General features: G+C 43.0%; 1 protein-coding gene and 2 long non-coding RNA genes across 3 annotated transcripts in view; all 3 read left to right on the top strand.

Moving 5' to 3' along the window:
• Positions 1 to 493: 493 nt before the first annotated feature.
• Positions 494 to 10,022, top strand: LOC143270901 (uncharacterized). Its single transcript, XR_013048114.1, has 4 exons — positions 494 to 3,269; positions 3,458 to 3,549; positions 7,714 to 7,780; positions 9,053 to 10,022. It is a non-coding gene; the product is annotated as an uncharacterized LOC143270901 (long non-coding RNA).
• Positions 10,023 to 14,490: 4,468 nt separating this feature from the next.
• LOC143270902 (uncharacterized) lies at positions 14,491 to 17,366 on the top strand. The gene is made up of 3 exons (XR_013048115.1): positions 14,491 to 14,641; positions 15,142 to 15,223; positions 16,527 to 17,366. It is a non-coding gene; the product is annotated as an uncharacterized LOC143270902 (long non-coding RNA).
• Positions 17,367 to 22,131: 4,765 nt separating this feature from the next.
• Gucy2f (guanylate cyclase 2F, retinal) overlaps positions 22,132 to 26,369 on the top strand; it is a 98,053-nt gene continuing 93,815 nt past the window's right edge. The window contains exons 1-2 of the mRNA XM_076561562.1: positions 22,132 to 23,227; positions 23,366 to 24,181. Of these exons, the coding sequence (XP_076417677.1) occupies positions 23,452 to 24,181 (730 nt within the window). The 5' untranslated portion in view covers positions 22,132 to 23,227; positions 23,366 to 23,451. The remainder of the gene's footprint in view (positions 23,228 to 23,365; positions 24,182 to 26,369) is intronic.

The raw sequence follows: 26,369 nt of genomic DNA on the forward strand, positions 1-26,369 counted from the left end.
TTGGTCCCTGTAACTTATAGGATTGGAAGCTGCTTGGTCTGCACTCAGATATAGCTTATCCTTCTCAGATCTCTAATACTACTGATGGCTAGGCTAGCTCCAACTTTGTCAGGGTGGCAGCATCAGACAACCAGATCCTTCTGCAAGGCTATAGCCAGCTTGTTAGCTCACTTTTTAAAAAAATGTTCTAAGATATAAAAGTTTAAATAAGTCATAAAGGTTCAGATATGAGTCTAAGAAAGGTCTGAGGGCCGGGCGGTGGTGGCGCACGCCTTTAATCCCAGCACTCGGGAGGCAGAGGCAGGCGGATCTCTGTGAGTTCGAGGCCAGCCTGGTCTCCAAAGCGAGTTCCAGGAAACCCTGTCTCGAAAACCCCCCCCCAAAAAAAAGAAAGGTCTGAGGATAGGAAAGCTTCTAAGCTTTGAGGATCTCAGAAAATGATTTAAGATAAAAAAAAGTTTCAGATTGCTCTCCTGTTCTATGTATAACATTTTAGAGCTTAACATTTAATAGAGTTCTGATAAACTAGTAGAGCAATGATTACTTACTGTTCAGTCACAAGCTCAACATTTTAGTTTTATTTTAGTTGTCATCTAAATATATCTAAATATAAACAGTCAGTGCTTCTCATCAGGCCAAAAATCTGTCCAATTTATACCTGGTTCTCTGGACAGAAGGAAAACACACAAGGTTTTAACCCAATTCTGTAGTTCTTGTTGGGACTCAAAGGTATGAGTCCACGTCTGCTGTTTTACAGATACCCATTACCTGCTTTGTCTACAACATGGATTTCAGTACAGATTGGTAATACTAATGTATCTAAAACTTTTATGTCATTTTGTAAGATAGTTCATGTAGGCCGCAGAGGATTAAAAGAGTCATAAAACCTAGATCCACTTCACAAAGGTCAGAAGGACCCCCGATAAGTACAGCTTATTCCTAAAGATGGTATTTTTTCCTCTCTCCTGGTCTTGAGACTCCTGCTTTTCCCAGTTACTAAGGGTATGGGCCTAAGGATTCCAAATAAATTCACAGATTTTTAACTTCTGTTCCTAGTTTAAGTTTGTCTTAACAGGTCTCTACTTGGCTAGCAGACACCTCCAAGCTTCAGTTGGCTGACTATACTGCTCCAGACGACTGTGAGCTCCAGACTTGCTCAAAGCTGACGTGGACCAGCCCAGCCGATGTGATTGTTTCCTGTCTCTACGAGGTCAGACAGCCACATGCTTCTGACATATGCCCCATTGCCCAGGCTTGACCAGTCTTTCAGCATTTTTGGGGCCCTGACTATAGCGCCCTAATGCCAGCTTGAAGCAGTTCCAGAAGAGAATACATCATCCCATGTTTCTTGTTCAGAAAAGGCTGAAATGCTAGGTCAAAAGGAAACTCCCTGGCATAAAGGCAAGATGGCCAACTATAATGCCCATTGACATACCATGAAAATAGGTTCAGAGTTGCCAATAGATAAATTTATTAACTGATATGGTTCTGCAATAAGATAAGACACTTGACCTTCTTTATGCAGAACCAAAGAGGTACTATATAAGATGTTAATCTGGTTATACTCAAAGGTCAGAACTACAGGACCTTAAAAAAATGGCAATAGATACAGATGTCACTGTCCTAGAAAAATCTATTAGCTAATGGTTCTTAGGTCCCAATACCCTTGAACCTCTGGACAGGTAGGACTCATGATTGAGTCCTGTCATTGGTACTTGTGAAGGGAGGAATGTGAAGGCCTAGAATTAACTTTACAGGCTCAGGAATATGCCATGATAACTCGAACAGATACAGAGCAGTATCCTCCTGCAGACGTCCTGTCTGCTGTTTATACAGGAAAGGAAAGCTTAACAGGATCCTGTCTGTGGTTTATGGCCCTTGGAGATATCCAGATAATCCCGCTGAACAGTCCAGATAATCTTGTTCAGTGGGTTGTTGTTCCCGATAAAAGTCTAGACCAGTAGTTTCAAAAAATCACCTTGCCCCTTCTAGCCAATCCCAAGTAGCCAATTCCTGGCTTGTGGTTTTTCCTTACAAAAACCCTCTACACTTGGACTCATGGCCATCATCATATTTCCTTCCATCTGCTATACAGCGCGGCCCAGGTTGAACCTGAATAAAAGGACCCTTATGGGCTTGCATTGGAAACTGGCTCCTTGGTGCTCTCTGGGGGGTTTTGCGAAAGGGGTACAACAGGTTCCTAGAGAATGACTGCTTAGTTGGGGACTGGGACAACAGGATGAGTGGGGAGGGAGGTTGGAGGATTAAGATCTGCTAGATTCCCAGGAGGTGAGGGCAGAGAGGACGGGAGGCCACAGCAGGTGGTCTGCTGTAGATGCAGGGATGAAACTAGGTTTCCTGGCTGCTTTTGTGTGTCAACTTGACACAAGCTAGAGTCATCAGAGAAAGGAGCCTCAGTTGGGAAATGCCTCAGTGAGATCCAGCTGTAAGGCATTTTCTCAATTAGTGATCAATTAGGGGAGGACCCAGCCCATTGTGGGTGGAGCCATCCCTGGGCTGCTGGTCTGGGTTCTATAAGAAAGCAAGCTGAGCAAGCCATGAGAAGCATGCCAGTAAGCAGCACCCCTCCATGGTCTCTGTATCACCTCCTGCCTCCTGGATTCTGCCATGTTTGAGTTCCTGTTCTGACTTCCTTCAGTGATGCTTAGCAATGCTGAAGTGTAAGCCTAATAAACCCTTTCTTTCTCAACTTGCCTTTTGGTCATGGTATTTTATGGCAGCAATAGAAATCTAAACTAAGACACTAGGTGATTAGATTTGGAGGGATGGAAGGAGAGGTAAAGATCTGCTGTTAGCCTACCTGCTTGCTATAGACATCCTTCACCTCTTTTTCATTCACAAATATTGTGAATTGTAGTAATTATAGATGTTATGTTGTTTTCTTTTTTAATTGTTTTTCTCTGCTTAGTAGTACTCCATTGTGTATATGTACCACATTTCCTTAATCCATTCTTTGGTTGACAGGCATCTAGGTTGTGTTCTATAATTGTGTTCATATTCTTCTTTTACACAATTCTTGGATATGGTAGGAACATTACTTTTTAAGGCTGATTTCACATATTGATCTGACCTTTCCAATGTGTTTTGCATTTGGCACAGCCACGTATCTTTGAATACCTCCTCCACCAGCAGAAAGCAGAGAGTGCTGAGGGCACATCTTAGGGCAAGTTAATCTTACCCAGCAGCCAACAGGAGGCACCAGTGGAAATCTCACCCTAATGATGGCCGTCAGTTACAAGAAGGAAAGGGTATGTGGTGGTCTGAAAGAAAATGGTCCTCATGGACCCATAGGGAGTGGCACTATTAAGAAGTGTGGCCTTGTTGAAGTAGGCATGGCTTTGTTGGAGGAGTTCTGTCACTGGAGGTGGATTTTGAGGTTTCAGATGCTCAAACCAGGCTTATTGTTACTCTCTCTTTTTTCTGCCTTTGGATCCAGATGTAGAACTCTCAGATACCTCTCTGGAATCATGTCTGCCTGCCTGCCACCATGCTTCCTGTCATGCTGACAATGGACCAAACCTCTGAACTGTAAGCCAGCCCCAATTAAATGTTTTCCTTTCTAACTGTTGCCAGGGCCGTGGCGTCTCATCACAGCAATAAAACCAACCCTAAGACAGGGTTTATACTCACATCCCAGTGTATCCTTATCAGACTGATGAGGTTCGATCAACAGACCAGCTTGAGCCCCATCCAGTCCAGAAGCACCTCCTTTCTTTCTTGGTGAGCTCCTTCCCATTCCTTCTAGAATCTAAGCTTCTGATAGCAGCATCCCTTGGGTGCCTGCTGGTATGTGGGTATCAACAATTCTGGGATGCACTCCATGATCATCTTTTAGGTTTCTCTGTCTTACTGGGAGAAGGTGCTTACCTTCCAGGTGATGCTTTGGCCTATTCAAGACACAGGCCTTGGGGCCTGAGGGACGAACCAGTGCTGGAGCTTCACTCTTCCATCTTTCTCCTTCAAGCCCAAGTATTAACACAGGCAATAGTAACAATTCACTGTGAAACAATGTTCTTCCTTATTTATTGTAGGATTATGAGACAGTGGAGAATCTGACATAGGACTCCAGTCTGTAACTTGCCTGTGCCTAGCCTATTGGTGAGAGAGATTTTTTTTAACACATGAGCCCAATATATTATGGGTACACAATGAAAAGGTGAGGAAGAGGTGGGCCTTTTAGCTGGGAGTGGTGGCACCCACAAATGATCACAGGACTCAGGTGCCTCTGACAAGAGGGTTATAGTGCTTGAGGCTAGTGAGACTCTCAGAATACAGGGACAGGGTGTAGGCAGGAGAAGGGGGAAGGTAATGGGAGACAGAGAGGGAGAGAAACATTCTTAAATGCAAATTTAAAAAAATTAGAGATTATAGTTTTGATTCCTCTGAGATAGCATTACTTTCTCCTTAAGGATGAGAGGAAATCTAAATAGGCCATACAGGCAAGACTTCTCAGAAAGCCAAGGCCCAGTCACTATAACTAGGGATGGCCTCCTGGGGGCAGGGTGGCAGGAGCTGGTATCAGGAGAGCATAGTGCTACCCAGAGCAGGGTCCTGAGTCTTAGAGATAAGAGTGGCGTTTTTGGTGGTAGTAGTGCCAAATTCAAGTATCCCAGCCACCGAGGGCAGAGGAGGCCATGTAACAGCCGGCTGGTCCAGTTGTCTATGATGGTAGCAGGAAGGCCCTGCAGAATGTTACAGTTCAGCCTCACTGAGTCCAACAGCCCACTGTGATGGTTGGGAGGAAGTCAAGAACTGCCATGCATGTAATTGGACTATATGACATTGACACAATGCATGCCTGGGAGAACCTTGGCCTCCTGTGTCTTCTCTAACTTCTCAGCCTTCCTCTTTGGGGGTGGGGCTCTATCATATCCTAGGTACTACCTAAGCTCCAGTTCTGGATTACCTGAATAGCCTGCACTACTAGAAGGTTTAGAAGTGGTGGTAGTCACCCATGGTCTCTTTGCAACCAGGTAGTCCAGTATGTTTCTGCATGGGACCAGCTTCAGACCTGTCTGCACAGTTTTGATCGGAGGATTCATCACTGCACAAGTGTCCAGCAGATTCTGGCTGGCTGCACGTTCTGGCAGCTCTTCCTGTCCTGAGGTGCTGCCGCCTCAGGGACAAGATGGGGAAGAGTCACTGATGCCCATACTAGGGACAGCTACTGACCATCATGATACTCCAGGTTCTCTGCTTAGTGGTAGAAGTAGCAGCAATTGTTCAGTTCTGTGACCCTCAGGACATTTGCTTGATGTTTTCATCCTTTACAGATGGCAAAAATGACACTTTTTAAGCCCTTCCCCTGTAAACGCTGGAGAATCTGCTGCCCTGTGAGGTCCAGAAAGTCTGCTTTGTTAAGGACCAGCCAGGGATGCTGGTTGATTTAGCTCAGGGGTCTTCCGGAGCCCAGTTAGGACTTGAATGTGAGATCCAGTAGTTAGGGGCCTCTTCAACACTGTGTCAGCTTCACAGTGCTCTGCATATTCTTCAGCAATTTGGTCAGTAGCTCAATATCCCCCAGGACATATCGCTGATAGCCCTGCTGGAACCACTGGCTTCAACTGGCCCGAGTGGCACATAGAGCTTTCAGCTAGTTCATAATAATTTCTTGGTATCGCCTTCATTGTGTGGAATCAATTGAAATGTTCCTTCTTTCATTTCTGATGTTGGCTATTTGGGACTTTCCTCCTTTTTTCTTACATAGTCTGGGAGTAAATGAGATAAAAATTTAATCCTTTATGATTAGAACAAGAAGTCTTTACTGTCCTGTCTTTGACTTTAAATTTTAAAATATTTGTTATTCTTGAGGGTGGGTGGGTGTAAATATGCTACAGTGCTCATGGAGAGGCTAGAGGATAACTCACAAGAGTCTGTTCTCTCTTTCTACCATGTGGGTCCTGGGGTTCAATCTCAGGTTGCCAGGCTTTGTGGTGAATACCTCAACCTGCCGAGCCACCTCACTGCCTTTGCCTTTGATTTTTCAATGGAGATGCTAGTTTATTGTATGTACAGTGACTGCAGATTTATTTGTATTTAGCTCTACAGGCAACAAGGTATTTTGAAGTTTCTCATTGATCTTCCTTTATTCTTCATCTACCTCATTTCTTGGTGTATTGATATGGGTCTGTTTGTTTCCCACCATTTATTTCTTTTTTAAATAAATTTTCATTTAAAAACCAAATTTTATATATAACGAGACAATGCACATGTTAAATAGCACTGTAACAGGATGATTTGATCCAGTGTTCTTTTTTTTTTTTTTTTGTTTTTTTTTGTTTTTTTTTGTTTTTCGAGACAGGGTTTCTCTGTGTAGCTTTGCGCCTTTCCTGGAACTCACTTGGTAGCCCAGGCTGGCCTCGAACTCACAAAGATCCGCCTGCCTCTGCCTCCCGAGTGCTGGGATTAAAGGCGTGCGCCACCACCGCCCGGCGATCCAGTGTTCTTTTAGTCATTGTTCTATTGCTATGAAGAGACAACATGATCATGGCAAGTCCTATAAAAGAAAGCATTTAATTGGAGCTGGCTTACAGTTTCTGAGATTTAGTCCATTTTCATCATGTCAAGAAGCATGGCCACACGCAGGCAGACATAGTAGCTGAGAATTCTACATTTGGATCCCCTGCAGCAGGAAGAGAGCCTGGCTTGAGCATCTGAGACCTTGAAATCCACCCCCAGTGACACACTTCCTCCAACAAGGCCACACCTACTCTAACAGGGCCATACCTCCTAATCCTTTCAAATAGTACCACTCCTTGGTGCTGAAACATTCAAATCTATGAGCCTATGGGAGTTATCCTCAATGCAACCACCACAAGTATTAAAAAAAGAATTGAAAATTTTCAAGTTACAGAGCCCCTCCCTCAGAACAAATTTGAAAATAAAAATCACCTTGTCTAAGAGGTTTAATGTGACTAGTCCTGTCCAATTACTATTGCAGTAATGGTCAGTGGGATTAAAAAGGTCTTGTTATTTTATCACAGCAACAGAAAAGTAACAAATGCACACACCCCCTTAGCTCAAGGCAAAAAACTGTTGCACACATATCAATGTGTATCTACGTGGTAGTGCTAGCTTGCTTAGCATTCGCCTGCTCAACATCCCCCAGTGGTTCCCAATAGCTCACAAGGGGTGTTGATAACATTGTTCTGTCAGAGTCCAGACAGCAAATCTTCTTAGGCTTCATGGGCTGTATATTCCGTGTGGTCACTACTGAATCATCTGTGGATAGCATCTATAGGCAATATCCAATTAACTAGGCATGAATGTGCTCCACCAGACTTTTACTCAGAAATCAGTGGACAACAAGCTCCACTGACTGGCCTATACTCGCACACATGTGGGCAGAGCTAAGGGGACTTGAGGTCAAAAAGAAAGCTGGGAGGGAGACATGGAGGGAGGTGTCTAGGGGGAATTGGAGAGGGATGTAAGGTGGATATGATCAAAATACATTATACACATCTATGAAAGAATAGCTAAAAAATACCTAGTTTTTGTTGTTGTTTTAATTAAGAGGCTGGCTGTCATTTGTTGATTCCCCGTCTACAGATTTTAGTCTTGTATGCAGGACCCAATCTCCTGCAGCCTTGCTTCATACTGCTTCTAATATGCATTCAGGTGCTCCAGTCAAACCAGACAGCGCTCTTTTTCTCTTTGTTTACACTAACTCCCCTCTGTCTTTCCCCTTCACAGGCTCTGTCTGTTAAGATCCTATCTCCTGTGCATGACTTTAGTCTCATCCCTAGGGAGGCTGAGGCAGGTGAGTTCTCTCTATGAGTTCAAGGCAAGCCTGGTCTATATAGCCGGTTCCAGGTCATCCAGGGCTATATAACAAGACTCTGTTTTAAAAAACACCCTCCCGGTCTGGAGAGATGGCTCAGCAGTTAAGAGCACTGGCTGCTCTTCCTAGAGGTCCTGAGTTCAATTCCCAGCAACCACATGGTGGCTCACAACCATCTGTAATGAGATCAGGCACCCCCTTCTCTGGCCTGCAGGCAGAACACTGTATACATAATAAATACATAAATAAATTAAAAAAAAACCCTCACTGTCTTGACTGTAGTTCTTTGTTAGCAAGTGACAGATGACTTTGACTACAGTATAGAGTAAAGAGGTTCATCACTGCAATAATCTCCCTGTAGCCACAGTTTAACTTTATAACATTTTAGTTTTTCATGGTCAACTGTGCTCCAAAACACTATGTAGACAATTTGCAAAATAATCCTCAAGTTTTAAGTTGTCCACAGTTCTGAGAAGTGTGGTGAAATCTTATGCCATCCTGTGTTGTCTTGTCTGGTACATGAATAATTTATTTGTCAAGTGTATACAGCCTGTACATTCTATCGTCTGATTATGAATTTAGTAGCAATATTTGTTATCAGCTTGATTACTACATACAGTGTGCCATTGTTTGTGTTCAAGGAACCTGTGTTCTATTTAGTAATGTTCCCAAAGTACAAAGATAATGGACCTGGCAGTTTTATCTCAGTATGTTGATACCATTGTTATATTTTATATTTATATGTTATATTCTTAGTCATGGATAATATCTTATTGTGCCTAATTTATTAATTAAATTTGATATAGGTATTTATGTATATGAAAATACATTATGCAGGTTTCAGTACTATGCATCATGAGTAGATGGCTTGGAATTTATCTCCCATGTAACGGAGGAAACTAATGCATCAAAGTTCTTCTCTTTCCAGAAACCTATGCAGATTACATTTCTTGGCTCACCTTATTGCAAAGTGTTGCGTTGCCACATTCCTGAGTTCTGGGCAATGTAATGTGAATGGAAATGCTTTCTATTCACTTTCCATATTTCCACTATTCCACGTTCCATAGAACCCCCCCCACACACTTGATCCTGCCAGTTAAATGTAGATGATTCTTGTTGTGGTTTGAATGAAAATGGCCCTATTAGGAGGTGATGCCTTGTTGGAGGAAGTATGTCACTAGTCGTGGGCTTTGAGGTCTCAGAAACTCAAGTTAAGCCCAGTGTCTCACTATCTTTTCCTGCTGCCTGCAGATCCAGATGTAGAGCTCTCAGCTACCTCTCCAGCACCATATCTGCCTGTATGCTGCCATGCTTCCCGCCATGATAATAACGGACTAAACCTCTGAACTGTAAGCCAGCCCCAATTAAGTGCTTTCCTTTATAAGAGCTGCCATGGTCATGGTGTCTCTTCACCACACTAGAACCCCTAACTAAGACAGTTCTTAAGGTCTACAGTAGAGCATAGCCAAAGTGGAACCAGGTAGCTGTGGAGCATAGTCTTCTAGCTCATTTCCTTTAGGAAATTGACAGAGTTACGTATTTAAGCCACAGAGGTGTGGGAGTTGGTTTATTACTTATACAAACTAATATAGTTACTAGTCAAGGAACCAATTTGGAAGAGGGTGGGTCAACTTTTGTCAGGAAAAACAATGAACAATTTGGTCTCAGAAAACATAGAAACCACAGTATCTACTGGGATCTACATCGAGGAAAACAATGGACTACTTTGCCAAGGCACCACTGGCACTATGAACTAGTTCATTGTGTATTTTCAGTTCAAGGTCAAAACTCTGAGGACAGCTCACTTCATTTGGGTAGGTCATCATGCCGACACTCGAATAGGAGGAGGACAGGGCATGAAGACTGGCAGTCCCTAAATACTCTAAGAAATGGGGGGAGGACAGTTTTCCAAAAGGGAGAACAGCTGGCACTTGTCATATCCTACAACATATTGGTAAATCTTGGGCTTTATTTTGGACGAAATATGATTCTTGAATTTATAGTTTCACTTTCTGACTGTAGACTACTGGCAATGGTGTTTGGGAGGCCCCCAGGCAATGGAACCAGGACCTGTCCTTAGTGCATGAGCTGGCTTTTTGGAACCTAGAGCCTATGCTAAGATACTTTGCTCAGCCTTGGTGTAGGGAGGAGGGGACTGGACCTGCCTCAACTGAATCTGCCAGGCTGAGCTGAATCCCCAGGGGAGACCATGCCTTGGAGGAAGTGGGAAATGGGGGATGGATTGGGGGGAGAGCTGGGGGGTGGGAGGAAGGAAGATGGGGGAATCCGTGGCTGATAGGTGAAAATAAGTTAATTATAAAATAAAAATATTAAAAAAATTCACTTTCTGTGTTATTCAGTTTTGGATTTCCATTTGATTTTCTCTTACAGTTATGTTTTCTGGTGAAATCCAGTGTGTTGTCTTCTATGTTCTTATGTTTATAGCCCATGCCATTTCGCTACAATAACCGGGTCATCTTGAGTCTGTCTATATTGCCTGTGCTTTTTCTTCTTCTTGGTGCTGTTTCTTGATATTTCAGGTTTTTTAATACTGACTTTGTGCCCTTGTGCTTGAAAAAGTATACAGACGCCTTGTGTCCTTCCAAAGTGACAGAAATACAAGTGATTTGAGTCACTACAGCCTCTGGGATGGGAGTGGAGGCAAGGTCACAATATTTGCTAGACTCCATTTATATCTACCCTGTGCATTCCTTATGTGTTTGGTTGTGAGCCTAGCCTTTAACGGCTGAGCTATCCCTCCAGCCCTAACCTGTGCCTTCCTAAGATCAAGGGGGACACAACCTGAGATGCAGGGATGGCTGTTTCCCAGAGTCAGTGTTCTTCCAGAAGTTCCTCGGTAGCTTTGTGAAGCATTCGCTAGCTCCACACTACTTTTTAGCCACTCGTCTTTATTTCTGGTCTTTTGCTCTTTGCTACGTGGCTGGCAGGTTAACAGATGGCCAGGCCTGTGCTTAGCGCCAATTCCATCTTTCTATGTCTCCCCAGACTCAAGGCTGCTCACATCTTAGCAGGGCTCGGGCCACCTCCAACTCCAATTTTTCTTCTCTTGAGTTTGCAGACATTACCTAAAGCTATTCTGGCTTTTGTGCCTCTTTGAAGCCCCTTTTAGCATCTGTTTGGACCACAGGCTGACAAATTCCATACAGGGGAAAAAACCAACATGCTTAAAGTTGGGCTTGTCTGGATGAGCTCCCCTTCTTTCTGGAAACTGACTTCTTGGTCCTATTTGTTTTTTACTTACTGTGTGCATGTGTACACATACATCTATCTCTGTGTGTGTATGTGGTCATACGTGTGCCACCACACACAGGTCAGAGGACAACCTATGGGAGTCAGTTCCCTCCTTTCACCCTGTGGGTCCCAGGGATTGAACTCAGGTCCCCCAGTCTTAGCAGCAAGTGCCTTTACCTACTGAGCCATTTCACAGGCCCCTCGCTGTACAGTCTTACATAACTTCGGGAAAATACTAATTTGGGGGGCATTCTCTGCTTACTCTTGGACCTTAGATACAGAAAAAGACAGATAATTCACCAAACAAGATGTGCGTTTGGCTTACAAAATCATAGACACAGATTTTTTTTAAATTAAATCACATATTATAAAAATACATACTAAAACAAAATGTCATTTTGGAAGGTCCATGAAGCTATTGAGAAGCCATAGAATGGGCACTTTTATTTTATTTGCTATTGATGAGAGCACAAATTGGTCCTAGTGTTTTGTAAAATAATTACATATGCTATGAACTATAACTGATCTTCATATTCACTGATGTGGTAAATTTCACTTCTGAGAATCTGTCCTAAAGTAATCATCTAATGTATTGTAAGTAGGTTTATATTTAAAGATTGCACATTGCAGCATCATTTATAATGGGAAAATTGGAAACAAAACCTAAAACTATAATAATAGGAAATAGATGAGCCCACTTTGGAATATATACAAATATTCTGTGGCCATAAAAATAATGTATAAGGGACATGATAATGATATTAACCAGAAGCTTTGATTTTCAAACATCATAGGCACAATGCCTTAGGTCTGTAAAGTTCTCAAGAATCTGCAAAGGAGTTTGAAGCTTGACTAAAGTTATTGGAGTCACTGGCTCAACACATCAAGATAACTCTGAAATCCAAGTCAATAAATGTTAAGTAAATGTCAAAACATACAGTGCATTGATTTTTATGAATGCTTACATTTTAAACTCAGAAAGATTCAGTAGTTTGTCAAAATGGCTGGTTGAATGGTAAGTTTATAAGAATTACTGAGTATATACAATTTCTACTGAGAAGTATAAATATACCCTCAATACATGGGAGGTGGAGGCAGGAGGATCACAAGTTCAGTGTCAGGGCCAATGAGATGGTTCAGTGCTTTGAACTTTAGTTCAAAGTCTCATGACTTGAGTTTGCTACCTACGTCTTGCATGGTGTAAGCAGAGAACTGACTCTCACAAGCTGTCTTCTGACACACACACACACACACACACACACACACACACACACACACACACATATGCACACTCAAAAACAAATTTTAAAATAAAATAAAAAGAAATTCCGTTTCATACTTAGTGACATAACAATTTGAGGCCAATCTGGGCTATACATGAGAATGAGTCTCAAAGAACAACCACGTAAGTTTCACCGAAAAACGGACAAGCAATACATTGTAAAGTCAAAGCTTTAAAACTCTTCAAGCTCTTCTTTTGTAAATAAAAGATTTGCTTTCAGTTCATGCACGTGAGTGTTTTCCCGCGTAGATGCCTGGGCACTGCACGCATGCCTGCTTTCTGAGGACAGAGGCAGATGCTGAGGCCCCAGCCAGGAGTTACAGATGGTTACCAGTGGCCACACGCGTGCTGGGAACCGAACCCTGGCCCTCTGCAAGAGCAGCCAGTGCTCAGCCAGTGCTGAGCCATCTCCCCAGGCCTCTAAGTTCTTCTTCACTATCTGTTTAGCATTTCACATCAGTGTATGTGGGAGAAGATATGGGTCACAGCCTCCCAAAGCGAAAGTGCAGAGGGCCTACCATAGACTTACAAGGCCTTGATCAGAAACGCCATGGTTTGAGCTCTTGCTGTGTACTAGACTTACCATCTTTAATCCCCACAAGCAAACTCACAATTTAAGGAATTTACACATTTAATCTCAGTTCATAAAGTTAGGAAAGATAGAGCTGTTGTTTGAAGGTAGGTCCAGTTTTAACGGTTTGAAGGTAGGTCCAATGGTTTTAACGAGAACATGTATGTTGTAATGTCATATTTAAAAAAATAACTGCACTGGGTATAATGGTGCATGCCTTTAATCCCAGCAATTGGGAAGGAGAATTAGGCAGGTCTGTGAATTCAAGGCCAGCCTGGTGTACACAGTTCCCGGCCAGTGAAAGCTACATGAGATCTTGTCTCGTGAAATGAAATGAAATGAAATAAAATATAAATTCAGTGCGGTGCCTGACGCCTCTGATCACAGCACTTGCGAGGCAGAGGCAGGAAGATTGCCACAAATTTGGGCCAGCCTGCATTGTAGCAAATTGTCTCAAAAAAGCAAATACGCACATATCCGATATTCAATATAAACAAAATATTTTAATGATTTTTTCACTGCTTTGTCTCACAAAATGTTTTCATAACCAGCATGTGAACCCTTTTGTTAATATTAAAAATTCACATTAGAGGAATTTTTATAGTCATGATGATATAATAGTGACATCCTGTGGCTATGTGCTGTCATTACAGCTTTAGTATAATTTCAGTTTTGAAGCTGGCCACCAGAGGGCAGCACTGAGCTCTATGCTGGCCATGCTTTCTGGACTGACTATGACAGCTGGAGCCAAATTCCATCTGTCCAGGTAAAACTGCAGAAAACCAAGCCCATTTGTAATGTCATAGATAAATACATATATGTGCACAAAAATATGTGCATAGAAATTACCTTCCTACTGTTTCTGTGCAGTCTGAAGCAATATAGCAAAATTATTAAGTGTTAAGTTCTTAAACCACACTCCCTGAATTCCTGTGTAACCTTAGCCAAGCAACATAACCTATATGGTCTTAATCAGTTTCTCCACATGTAAAATGAGGTTAGGAATTGTCCCTGTGTCTTAGGTTGTTGTGCAAAATAATACATTTGCAGTGCCACTTGTGAGGACGTGTACAGTAATTGGTAATTGTGATATTGCTCCTGACCCCAGACTGTCCTTTTAAAAGATACATCCTGTTGATACCTCCTGTCGAGCATGATAAGCATGATAAATGGAGAGAGACCTTGGCTATTACTACGGAATGGGCTAAAGAAATTTCAGTGATGGGGCTCGGCAGTTAGGAGCACAGGCTGCTTCCAGAGGACCCAGGCTCAATTCCTTGTACCCACGTGGCAGCTTACAACCATCTGCAATTTGACGCCCTCTTCTGGCCTCTATCGGCACTGCATGCATGTGGTGCACAGACAAAATACTCATACACATAAAGATAGCAAATATTGTTCAAAAATATTCTAAAAAAGAAATTTCAGTGGCATAAAGTCATATGAAACCTTTTCTAAGGGTTGGAAGTTGCCACTAAGAGCCCTCATTGGAAATAGGAGGGTGTAGAAAGTTGTCTAACATCTTGTCTAGCAGCTTTCCTTTTCTTTTATACTTATTTTTCCAAACATGTTCCCCAGGTTCATACAAGATTTCCAGACTTGAAGAAAGAACATGTCCAAGGCCTCATTCTGGATGACTAACTAGGGACTTGCCACTGGGGATCTATTTTTATAGTCCATGCTCCAACCTGCATCTCCATCATGAAGGGATATGAGGATTGCTCTCTAATGCCATGTAAGGCCTTTGCCACTTTTCCATGATATACGTCTTTGAAGTCCTGTAGTGTTTAGCAGGAAACACAGTAAATGTAAAGAGCTGTATTTTCTTTTCTTTGTAACTGTAATTGCAAAGGAAGGATACAGGGCAGCCAGATGGTTTGGTAGGTAAAGGAACTTACAAGCCTAGAAGCCCAAGTTCAATCCCCTGAATTTATGTAAAGGTAGAAGGAAAGAATGGGCGCCCTCTGCAGGTGCTTAACAGGAATATGTTTGCCCAGTAACTTCTCTATGTATGTACCAAAGAGAAAAGGAAATATTATTTCCACTTCATGGCTTTTGTTGTTATTTTTCAAGACTGGGTTTCTCTGTGTAGTTTTGGTGCCTGTCCTGGATCTCTGTAGACCAGGCTGGCCTTGAACTCACAGAGATCTGCCTGCCTCTGCCTCCGGAATGCTCGGACTAAAGGTGTGTGCTACCACCTCCTAGCCTGCCTAAAATTTTTCTCTGCAATTGCAGCTCCAGAGATGGCTTCGTCTGTAAACTGCTTACGGTGCAGGCATGGACACCTGCGTTTATTTCCCAGAACATACATAAAAAGGTGAGCATAGTGGCGTGCTCCTGTAATCCCAGTGCTAGTGAGACAAAGACAGTGAATCCCCAAAGCTCGCTAGCTACCACTCTAACCAAATTCTGGTTCAATGAGAAATGCTGTATCCCCACCCCCACCCCCCAAAAAAAAGTGGGTAGTGACTGAGGAAGACAGTGAACTTCTTGTCTCTGCATATATACACACACATGGCCACACATACACATACATACACACAAATGCCCAGAGAATAATTTCACTTAAGTAAAAAGGAGTAAAGTATTCATGAATGATAGAACAAGCATGAATCATGGAACTATAATGATAAGTGAAATAAGGTAGATGCAAAAAACCACGAACTGCATGATTCTAGTTATATGAGCTGTCCACCGGGAAAGGCAAGCCACAGAAAGTGAAAGCAGATCAGTGGTTAACTAGGCATAGGAGGAAAGGAGGAGGAAAGGGGAATCAAGAGTGATTTTTAACCGGGCATAGAATTTCCGTGTGGGGAAAATGAAAATTGTTCTGGGGTGAGAGACTGGTAATGATTGTACAATTTTGTGAATATACTAAAACATTCTAAATCATACATTTCATGAGAGTAGATATGATAGGTGAATTATACCAAAAGTAAGCTCTTGTAAAAAATGGTTTTTCATGTAGTAACCATTACTTAATAGAAGTCATTTTTATTCATTAATATCTCAACTCTTAAACTTCAGATTCCAGAGTAGAGCCCTGAATAAATGGTGCGCAGGCGCGCAGAGAGAGGGATGGTGGGGAAAAGCACAGATCTGAACTCGGGAGGAGGAAGAAGGAAGACTGGAGTACAGGGAAGTTAGCAACCCCCTTTGGAAGGAAAGGAAGTGCAGGCCCCTAATGGAGGTGCAAGAGGGAGAGAAATTTCCTGTACTTTGAATTTTTCAGGGAGCCACTCTGGATTATCATTCATATCTTGGACCAGAAACACAGCTGATGCGTGTCCTGGCATTTAGAGCTAGCTGTCCTGGAGGAAGGGGAGCTTTGTAGGTATCAGACAGAAGGAACAAAAGGCAAAATCCAAGGCCATGTGAGTCTGCCTAGAAAGGTAGAAGAAGGCAGTAGCCTGTGGAGGACACATATATCTAGAGGATTCTCATTATTAGCCTCTGGGTCAATGCATTTAGGTCAGCTCTTACAGGTGGGATCACTTTAAAGGATTAGAAGTGTCACTGTAAATCCTAATCCAGGTCTTGGTGTGGGGATGCTCGGGTGCTTTTCCAGAGCTTTACTATGCCTCACAGTCATTTACTCTTTCAATGGAATTTGTCAACAGACCAGAGTCCTTGGCAGGATTCTGAGAGCCCAGAAGATGTGCAGAAATGGATGCATTGGAGTAGCTGTGCATCTGCATGTGCAGGCTGTCCACTGAAGATATTTGAATGGTGAATTACATGGTAAGGAGTTGATAACTCTTGTTTATAGGAGAGACAGTGACAGGGGAAGACAAACAGCCCACTTGTGAGCTCAGACGCTGCCTGAGATACATTACTTTTACTGTGATATGTGGTATAAAAGAAGGAAAGAGAGGGAGGGAGAGGACGAGAGGAGAGGGAGAGGGAGAGAGATACACAGAGAGAGGGAGAGGGAGAGAGAGGAAGAGAGAGAGAGGCGTTTAAATCAAGATCTGGATTTAAAAACTCCTCCAAGCTTTTATTTACTTTCTCTCATGATTCTTTTTTATTTCTTCCTGATGTTGTCTTAGCCAAGCTGTTAACTTGATTCAGGCTGTAACTGCAAAGCTCAATCATCCAGAGAAGTCCCCAGCTTGACAAGCTGGGGTGAGGAGCCGTTTTCCTCAGCTCTATGTGTCACAGTCGTTCTCCGCGTATGTCCAGCAGATTGGGAAAAGTACCGGAAAGGAGATGGTGCATCCCTATTTGCTAAGCACTGTGTGAGGAAGCTTGACTCCCGTGCAGGTCTTCATACCTGAGTTACCTAGGCAACGACCCCAGAACTGTGGGTTAGTCGTGTTCTAGTTCCAAAATTTCATAACTTGAGATTTCATTTTTCTTATGTGTATGCTTCCCATTAACCCTAGGGGACCTTCCTGCAGGCTTGTTTTGAAGGCTATAGACAAAAGCCTTTTACACAAGAGCGTTATAATTTGTCTTTAAATCAAAACCAACAGGTGAAGGCATCCTTCCTTCCTTCCTCCTTCCTCCCCTTCTTATCTCCACTTTCTCCCCTTTCCATTCCTCCTTTCACTCCTCTATTGATTCTTTTTAAAGAATAAGCTTTCCTCCCATAAAGTCTTGAGCTGGGGAATCAAGATGAAATACTATAGCAACATAGACAATTCTGGTTCTCCAGGGAGACCCAGCAGAGTTAGTTGTGGTGCTTAATGCACGACACACATGCCAGAAAGAGTGAGAGGGCAGATCTTCAGCTTGGCGGAGCATTAACCTTGCCGTTAATGAAGGAAAAGAGCATCAGTAACTGGGAGGGATGGGCAAGGGGCACTTTCTGACCCATGGCTGGCGGAAGGGCCTATGCTATAAGTGCATATAAACTTTGAAAAATACTTCAAGAAAAGCCAATGTTTTAGAATTTGAGATGGGTCAGGCATTGTGCTTGGGAAGAGTGACTTGGATTATACCATTAGCGTGCCAGGCGTGCACTAAAACGGACAGCAGATGTCTTTGATTTACAAGCTCTAATTTTCCTCTTCAAAACATGGATGCTCTTCCCATACCTACAACTTGGGCTTGAAAGTATGACAAACTAGACACTGATCATTTGGCACGAAGTGTCCTTACCACCTCGCTTGAGAGGAGAAAGAGAAGGCATCATATCTTCTCATTCCTCACATATCCATGTAGATTATTTCAAGAGAGTTTTCTATAGAGTTCTTTTGCTCTCTATTAATGGAGTAGCCAGCAAGAATTGAGAAAAAAAATTGAGGGGCAGACTTCACTTCACAGATAGTTTTGAAAGGCAGATACTGACCCAAGTCTGAACTAGGGCCTTTTCAACAACACAGCAATGTAAAAAAACATCTCATTGCTGCTGTTTTTCCTCTTCGTAATTGCTCAACAAGTATTTATTGAGCATTTCCTATGTTCCAGGCACAGTGCAAAGGGCTCAGGTCTGAATGTGTGTAGGAACAATGATGATAAGTGACGGCTTTAGGACTCCAAGCTGTCAGCATAGTATAAATCGCACTGAAGGGGAGGGAGAGCGGGCTTCACATGTTAGGTCCTTCCTCAAGGGCTATAAATCAAAAGTAAGAAACTGGATCTGCCAGATGGAACTCAGTGGACAAGGGTTGGGGCTGAAACTTGAGGAAGAAGCCTCTTAGAAGCTGGAGGCTTTTTGCAGGGCGATGTTGAGCGGTCTAGCAAGCACTTTGATAGTGGAGTGGTTTGGAATAACTGTCTGGAAGAAGCATGGAAGCCAGCATCCGTGTATGCCAGAGAAGACAGCTAACTGAAGATCCCAAGGTCCAGGTTAGGGCCAAACGGGGAGCAATTTGTTGACCATTGCGTGGTGAGTCACTAGCAGAGCTGGATGCAGAGACCTGGCCTTCTGATTGTCAATACAATTCACTTCGCTAGCAGCAAGGAAGAACCAGCATTATGGAAAGACACTTGTGTGCTTAGCATTGTAATGTATTTAACCAGTTCTCTTCAAAAGATTATAGATTATATTTAACCCCGTTTTCCAGATGAAGAAATTGAGCGCTGGGGGATGTACTTCTAAGACTTCCATTCCTGAACACCAATGCAGGCTTTATCTATAATGCCGTCTAACTAGTGACCGCCCAGTTCCACTTTTGCAACAGTCTGCTTCAAGTCAGGTTGTGGCAGGGTTAGGATCAAACTCAAATTACAGGCTTCTTCTATTTAGATTGTGAATTTTGAATTTTCCTTTGTTTCTCTACCTCTTTGTCTAATTTATTCTTTTCATGGAGAGGGGAGGACTAAGGAAGTCTTAAACCACAAATGAGTCAATAAAATTCAATTTGAGTCGAATCGAAGGCATAATGAGGGGATCTCAGTTATTTTATAGATTAGGGGATATATATAAGCCTTTGATCACAGTGTTTAATCAACGGCGGTGGAAATCCTCAGTCTACTATGCTGCACCCCCAGGAAAGTTGTTCTTTCTCAGTATTCTTTCCTCATCTATAATTAATTATGACAGCAGGTACCTCTAAGTGCTATAATGAATTCTGTAAATTAAGTTCTTATTAAAATAAGATAATAGATGCAAGGGGTATAACCTAGTGCTTTTCGCATACTAAGAACTCAGTACATTTTAGCCTTTATTATTCTGGGTGCTGATTTCTAATTTAAATCTACAGGTTATGGAAAAGAACTCATAAAACTGGTATATTTGCGTTAGAAGAACCAATTGTCTGTCTTCATAGTCCATTTTGTGTTGCTATGACAACATATCTGAGGCTTAGTACTTTATAAAAAAGATGTTTATTAAGCTCACAGCTTTGGAAACAGGAAATTCAAGATCTGCAGCTGCACCCATTGAGGGCCTCGTGGTGAACTGTAACATTTCAGGTGACATTGAACGGTAGGAACACATCTAAGAGATCACATGGCACAAACCACTAGGGACGCACTTTGTAAGAATGCACTCATTCTCCCAAGAATTTATTCATCCCTTTGTGAACACTATGTCCCTCCAAAGCCTGTCAGTCCCTCTAAAGTCCCACTTACCTCTCCAGAGTTCTAGCACAACACCATTACACCAGGGATGATGCTTCATCGGAACGCACAAGCCACATATGAGCGACAGCAGCTTCTTCACCTTATTACTGGAAACAGGGATCCATTTGCCACATGGAGTTGCTTTCCTTGTCCACCCGCGGTGGTTGGAAGGGTGAGGGCCTCTAAGCTACGAGTTTATAATTCAGTATCTTCATCACAAAACATACTTGAAACGGGGAGCCCTCCCACTGGGACTGGGAAGAAGCCGGAAAAGAAGCCCGTGGCTGTTTACTCGATGTCAGCTTGTAGCCCACACCTTATCCTTCCGGTTGTGTCCGACCCACATGCTTCCACAGAGCACACAGACCAGGTGTGGGCTTTTATGGACGAGAGATTAGACCGTATTATCTTTCAGAGTCTTGTAATGGATCTGAGATCTTCAGTCTTGCAGCCATCCCAGAAGCTCCTTCCTCTACCCCTAAAGCAGTTGGGAGTCTCTTTCTGACCCTCACACCCCTCAGTCTTCGGCATGTTCCTTTCAGAACGGCTTCCTTTCCCATGTTGCTCTCCACTGTCATTTAAAGCAGCCTGCCCTGGTGTGTGAATGTCGGCCACACTAGTTGGGTGGGTCTTTAAAATCTACCAGGTGCGCCCCAATTAGAGTTTCTCACAAAATTAGGAGTTGGAGGCAGGATTATATCCAGCAGGGCTACCATAGGCAAAACGATTACAGTTAGTAAAAAAAAAAAAAAAAATAGCATGGCCTGATCAGTGCACAGCTGTGTGGATTATCAGCCCTGGGGAGAGCCAAGCCATTATTTTGATATTTGATTCAAGCAAGTATTTACTAATGGTTTTCGTCATTATCATCTCTCTTGATCAATTAATGTTTTTTAATATATGTATAGTTCTTTTTAAAATTTTTCTTTTGAGACAGGGTCTCAGTCTGTACACTGGGCTATCCTTGAACCCTCTGCAGTCTTTTTTTCTTAATTTCCTAAATGTTGTGATCACAGTTGTGAGTATAATTCTATTTCCTGAGGGCATTCATGGCCTCGAGTCAACTTGAATGTTGTTTTTTTTTTTTTTTCTTTCACACACACGCACCTGATTTTCTTTGCTGGGAACTTGGCTTTAGGAACTCCTGGCCCAGTGGGTTCTCTTCTCCACACTGCTGCCCTCATCCTTGCTTATTCCCTGCGACATCTGTAAGTACAGAGCCATCAGTCAGGTCTGTATCCTTATCACAGCCAGAAATATAGAGAGCTATGGGCAAGAGTAATGCCTTCTCTCACAGTTATGAATATGGGTGCATTGAACTCAACCTGGGAGCGTTACCTAAGGTAGCAGCACAAAGTGGGGAACACTTCAGTTGGTTCTTGAAGATAGAGTTCATCAAAAGAGCCTGGAAGGGAAGCATGGGAAAACAGAAGCGGGGATTCCACACAGAAGGCATGGTATTTTCCAGATCCTAGGCTTGTCAGATGATGCGTCAGAAGAACGATGTGACATTTATCAGAGCATGAAGAAAGAAGAACAGGAGAGGGGGTAAGAGATGCAGGGACTGAAGCTTTTTGCATTTGTCGTCTTGGCTGACTTGAAATCATTAATTCATCCTTATTTATTTATGTTTTCTCATTATGGTCCTCAGACTTGCATCCTTACTCTCTGGGTCTAAGTCTCCTGGGCCCCTAGATGTCTTTTACTTACTTGATTTTAGAGTGTGGTACTGACAAACGCTCTGTATCCTCCAAGCTTCATCATGCACACAATAAGCTTCTCTCTTTCCTTACTGGCTTGTAAGTCTTCATTATGACCTGTTTCCTTTAAGTCTTGTGGATTCTCGGAGATTTTCCTTGATTGTTTTCATCTGGGAGAAATTCATCTGAATTCTCCTATAATTACATCTTTGCTCCTCTGCTCTTGGTCTCTTATGGCTCATATGGGTGCTTCCGCACTGTCTTGTTCTTGGTCTTGCCAGCCTTCCAGCCCACTCTCCACACCACGGCTAGCAGGCACATCTGACATGCAGCTAGGGAGAGCTGGGAAGTTGGCCCAACCAAAACAAATCCTAAATGCATTAAAATGTTATAAGATTATTTTGTGATTGGGGGTGGATAACAGGATTGCACATTTCTCGAGCATGAACTTTGTAGATGACAATGCCATGTACAGTGTCAGAAGTTTGAAAAATCATGACATATAGAACTCTTAGTCATCCGGCCTTTGCCTTGATTGATTCTATAAATCTAGGTAGGTAGATGAAATGCTTTGAAATTCTGGAATCTAATGTAGACTTTGTTTCTTTGAGATAGGATTGCTCCATGTAACAGCCCAGGCTGTGCTCGAACTCACAGAGACCTCTTGTCTTTGCCTCCCAAGTGCTGTGATTAAAGGCATGCGCCACCATGCTCAGCTACATACACATATTTTAAACTCTGATTCGTTCTCCATATTGTCAGCAAAGAGGAAAGCCATGAAAGCCTTATGGGACTCTCTACCGTGAGTCACAGTTATCTGGCTCCCTTTAGCTTTTCAACACATATTCTAGAGAGATCACCTTTTTCTCTCCTCTTCTTCCTCCCTTCTCCTGTTCCCTTCTCTGTTCCCTCTCTTCCTCTGCCTCCTCTCTTGTGCTTGAAAGTACAAAATGCTGTAAGTACGGAGATACCAAACAAAAAAGGTATCTTTATGACAGCCAGAAATATAGAGTGCTTATAATCCCCCTGCCTCTGCTCTCTCCTTTCCCCACCTCTCTTCTCCCCACCTCTGAGTTGAGACAATTGTTCGTTTTCTTCTGTGTGAGCTACCTCAAACAGCTCTTTTTCCTTGGTGCTGCTATTATCTGTTTTCACCTGTCTATCTCTAGAAAGGCAGTATGGGGGCACATGGACATTTTTTAAACCATCATGACTATAATAGTACACTAAATATGTTTTTGTTTTTGTTTTTCAAACACAGGATCTCTCTGTGTAACAGCCCTGGCTGTTCTGGAACTCACTCTGTAGTCCAGGCTGGCCTCGAACTAGAGATCTGCCTGCCTCTGCCTTCCGAGTGCTGGGATTAAAGGCGTGCACCACCACCAAATATAATTCTAATGATTATCAAGGCCATGTTATAAGCACTTCCCGTATGTTACCTAATGTAGTCATGAGAACATTGTGAGGTGGGCAGTTATAATTAAAGTTGAATCGACTGGCCTTGGTGGTGGACTGAATGTGGAGGCTAGCAAACAAGGAGCCTCCATAGTTACAGGTTTTGACTGAAACATGTGAGTGAACAGTGGATGGAGAAGATGCTGTCTACAGAGGTGAGGAGGACAGGATGAGGCAAAGTTTTGGTTGGGGTGGAGAAAGGAAGATTTCAACTTGGGAGGCTGTATTTCAGAAGTGATTTTCCCTGAGAGACTGCAGAAATCAGGTAACTAACCTTTCTCTCTGGTTGACAGGCACTCGGAAACACTACTATCCATCTCCAGAGGGCAGAGTAATCCTCCAGTATCTCATTGTTAGCTTGCTGGAAGGCAGCAAGGCTATGTTCCTCGGACCCTGGTCTTTTTCTCGACTTCTGTCCTGGTTTACCATTTCCAGTAGACTGTCAGGACATCATGGCCTTGCGTCCTCCAAGATCCTACAATACGTGTGCCTCCTGGTCCTGTTGTCTCTCATACAGTCTGTGCGAGCACTCCCCTACAAGATAGGGGTCATAGGCCCCTGGACATGTGATCCATTCTTCTCAAAGGCCCTGCCTGAGGTTGCTGCTGCTTTAGCAATTGAACGAATCAGCCGGGACGTGTCATTTGACGGGAGTTACACGTTCGAATATGTGATTCTTAATGAAGACTGCCAGACTCCAAAGGCCCTCTCCAGTTTCATTTCCCACCAGCAGATGGCCTCCGGATTTGTTGGACCTGCCAACCCTGGCTACTGTGAGGCAGCCTCACTCTTGGGAAACAGCTGGGACAAAGGGATTTTCTCTTGGGCTTGTGTGAACCATGAATTAGATAACAAACATCGCCACCCGACCTTCTCTCGGACACTCCCTTCTCCTATCCGGGTGCTTGTAACTGTCATGAAGTATTTCCAGTGGGCTCATGCTGGGGTTATTTCCTCAGATGAAGACATTTGGGTGCACACAGCCAATCGAGTCTCAAGTGCTCTTCAGAGCCACGGCCTACCTGTAGGGGTCGTCCTGACCACAGGACAAGACAGCCAAAGCATTCAGAAAGCTCTGCAGCAGATTCGACAGGCAGACAGAATTCGCAGTGAGTGCTTGCTCCCCAGCTGGGGTTTAAATGTGGTTTAAACATGACAATCTCTAAAAGGTTTTCTGCCTTCGTACTCTAGGCTAGCATATATTTCCTAGTTCTTTATGTGCATGCCTTCCTCACAGATACTCAAACCCCAAGAATGTGGCTTCAGCAGAGCCAATCTTAGGAACTTAATAGGGATTTCGAGAAGGGTCAAAATACCCTTGTGCACCAGCACCTGATCTCAGCAGCTGGTGTAGAAGAATGGCATCAAGAGGATGCAGCCACACCTTGTCTTTGTTCTGAGGACCACAACAATGCACTCTTGTGCTTTCATTTTTGTCTGTTTTTTTTTTTTTTTTTTTTAATCATGGAGTGGAGATCCGCTTTTGACTCTCTTCTGAGTCGTCCCTTCATAGGTGCCCAGTATCGTGCATCATCACATCTCACTTAGAACCTCTCTTCTCCTAAAGTGGGATTCTTATGCCTGCAGCATGGAGCTCATTGGTATGGAGGGCACTTAGGTGATGAGGAAACATTGCAAAGCAGGTTTTGTGTTAATATGCCTCTCGTTTCAAGGGAAGCTTTGTGCTCAGAAATGATTCTTGCAGAGGAAATAGGCAAAGTGTACTACAGAGGACCTGACTCACGGAAGCTGCAATTACTAACAGGATTTGAGTTGATTTGGGGAGGGAACCTTCCTTGTTCTTTAGAATCAGATCTTTTTTCTTTTTTTTTTTCTTACATTTTTGACACTTGCTTTTGATATTTTCTTTTCCATCCACTTTATTTGGTTTGTAAAAGAAATCTCCTCTTTACCTTCCTCTGGAAGTGGCAGTGATATATGGGAACAATGCCCATTGTCAAACTGCAGCCACTCCATCACTTCAGGACCTGTAGCTCAGAAACCACTTGTCAAACTGATTGCTTCTAGGATTAGTCCTGGTCCCCATTCATTTCTTTAACGCAACAATGGACTTGCTAGAGAACGGTCCATCTTAGGCCTGGCTTATAGCCAGAATCCATTTTAAATTTCAAGTGTCTCCACTATTGGACCTTAATTATGATCGTTGCGGGCAGATGAAGGCCAGAAGATTTAGTTCCAGGATCTACAGTAGTCCTCCAGTCTGTAAACTCCAGTCTATAAAATCTTCAGTGTTAGGCGGTCAGTGTGGCTCTGATTACTTCATAACAGAATGTAGTACTTGCCGAGCACAGACTTATTTTTAAAAATAGAAAATTGTTTCCAGAGAAGAGCCATGCTAGAAACAAAACAACATATATCAGAACTGTATAGTAAATATCAGAACTTTATAGTAAGTTAGAGAGCTTCATGAAGTCCTATGTCTCTTAGGAGTTTACCTTCCATGGGTGTGTCGTATCCCACTCATTCTAAATACCATACTCATATTTTGGTCCCAATCATGAAATGTGAAAGAAATCCAGGCCCCAAGGCTCTTTTGTTTTCAAACTGAGAGGAATTAGTATTGAGTGTTAACCACCACCAGTTCCTTTGAGGTAGAGAGGTACAAACATGCATCTTGTTGTCTTACCATTGGAAGCCTACCTCTTTTTTTTTCCAAGAGTTCTTGCATTAGCTGACCACTAGAATTACCTGGGCATCTTTTCAAAATGACTGAAGCTACCTCCAGAGACTTGAATTGAACTGGCCTGTGGTGGGCCCTCTAGCAAAGGTCTTTTAAGTAGCTTCCCAGGTACTTCTAAAGCACAAGCAGACTTCAGAGCCGCTGCCTTTATGGTAATTAGAATGCAAATAAATGTTCATCATTTGAAGTGACCGGGCATCCTTGCCTTAACCTTTGTTTAGTCTGAATGTCTGTTTGATGATGATATGAATCGGCCCCCTAAAGGCATGGGAATTTTGAGAATGAGGAGACCTCAACAGAGACTGTTTAAGGAGCAATGAAAGCCCCTATTGTAAGAAGGTTGACTGTAGCAGGTGGAGGAGGAGGAGGAGGACTCTGAAAGACACAATATCGGGGGGTAAAGATACATTTCTGTGCTCCTGGATTATTTTTCTCTGTTTCTGACAAACATAAGCAAACTCAGATGAGGTGTCCCAGGACCTCACTGATGTGAGTTACGATGTGATTGGGTGTGGAAGCAGAGAAATTGGGCTGTAAGCTGGACTGTAGACTGAGTGTGATTGCATGTATCTCTGTGTAGAGTGGGCAGAGGAGTA

This window comes from Peromyscus maniculatus, chromosome X, assembly GCF_049852395.1.
Source record: "Peromyscus maniculatus bairdii isolate BWxNUB_F1_BW_parent chromosome X, HU_Pman_BW_mat_3.1, whole genome shotgun sequence".
Classification (NCBI taxonomy): domain Eukaryota; kingdom Metazoa; phylum Chordata; class Mammalia; order Rodentia; family Cricetidae; genus Peromyscus; species Peromyscus maniculatus.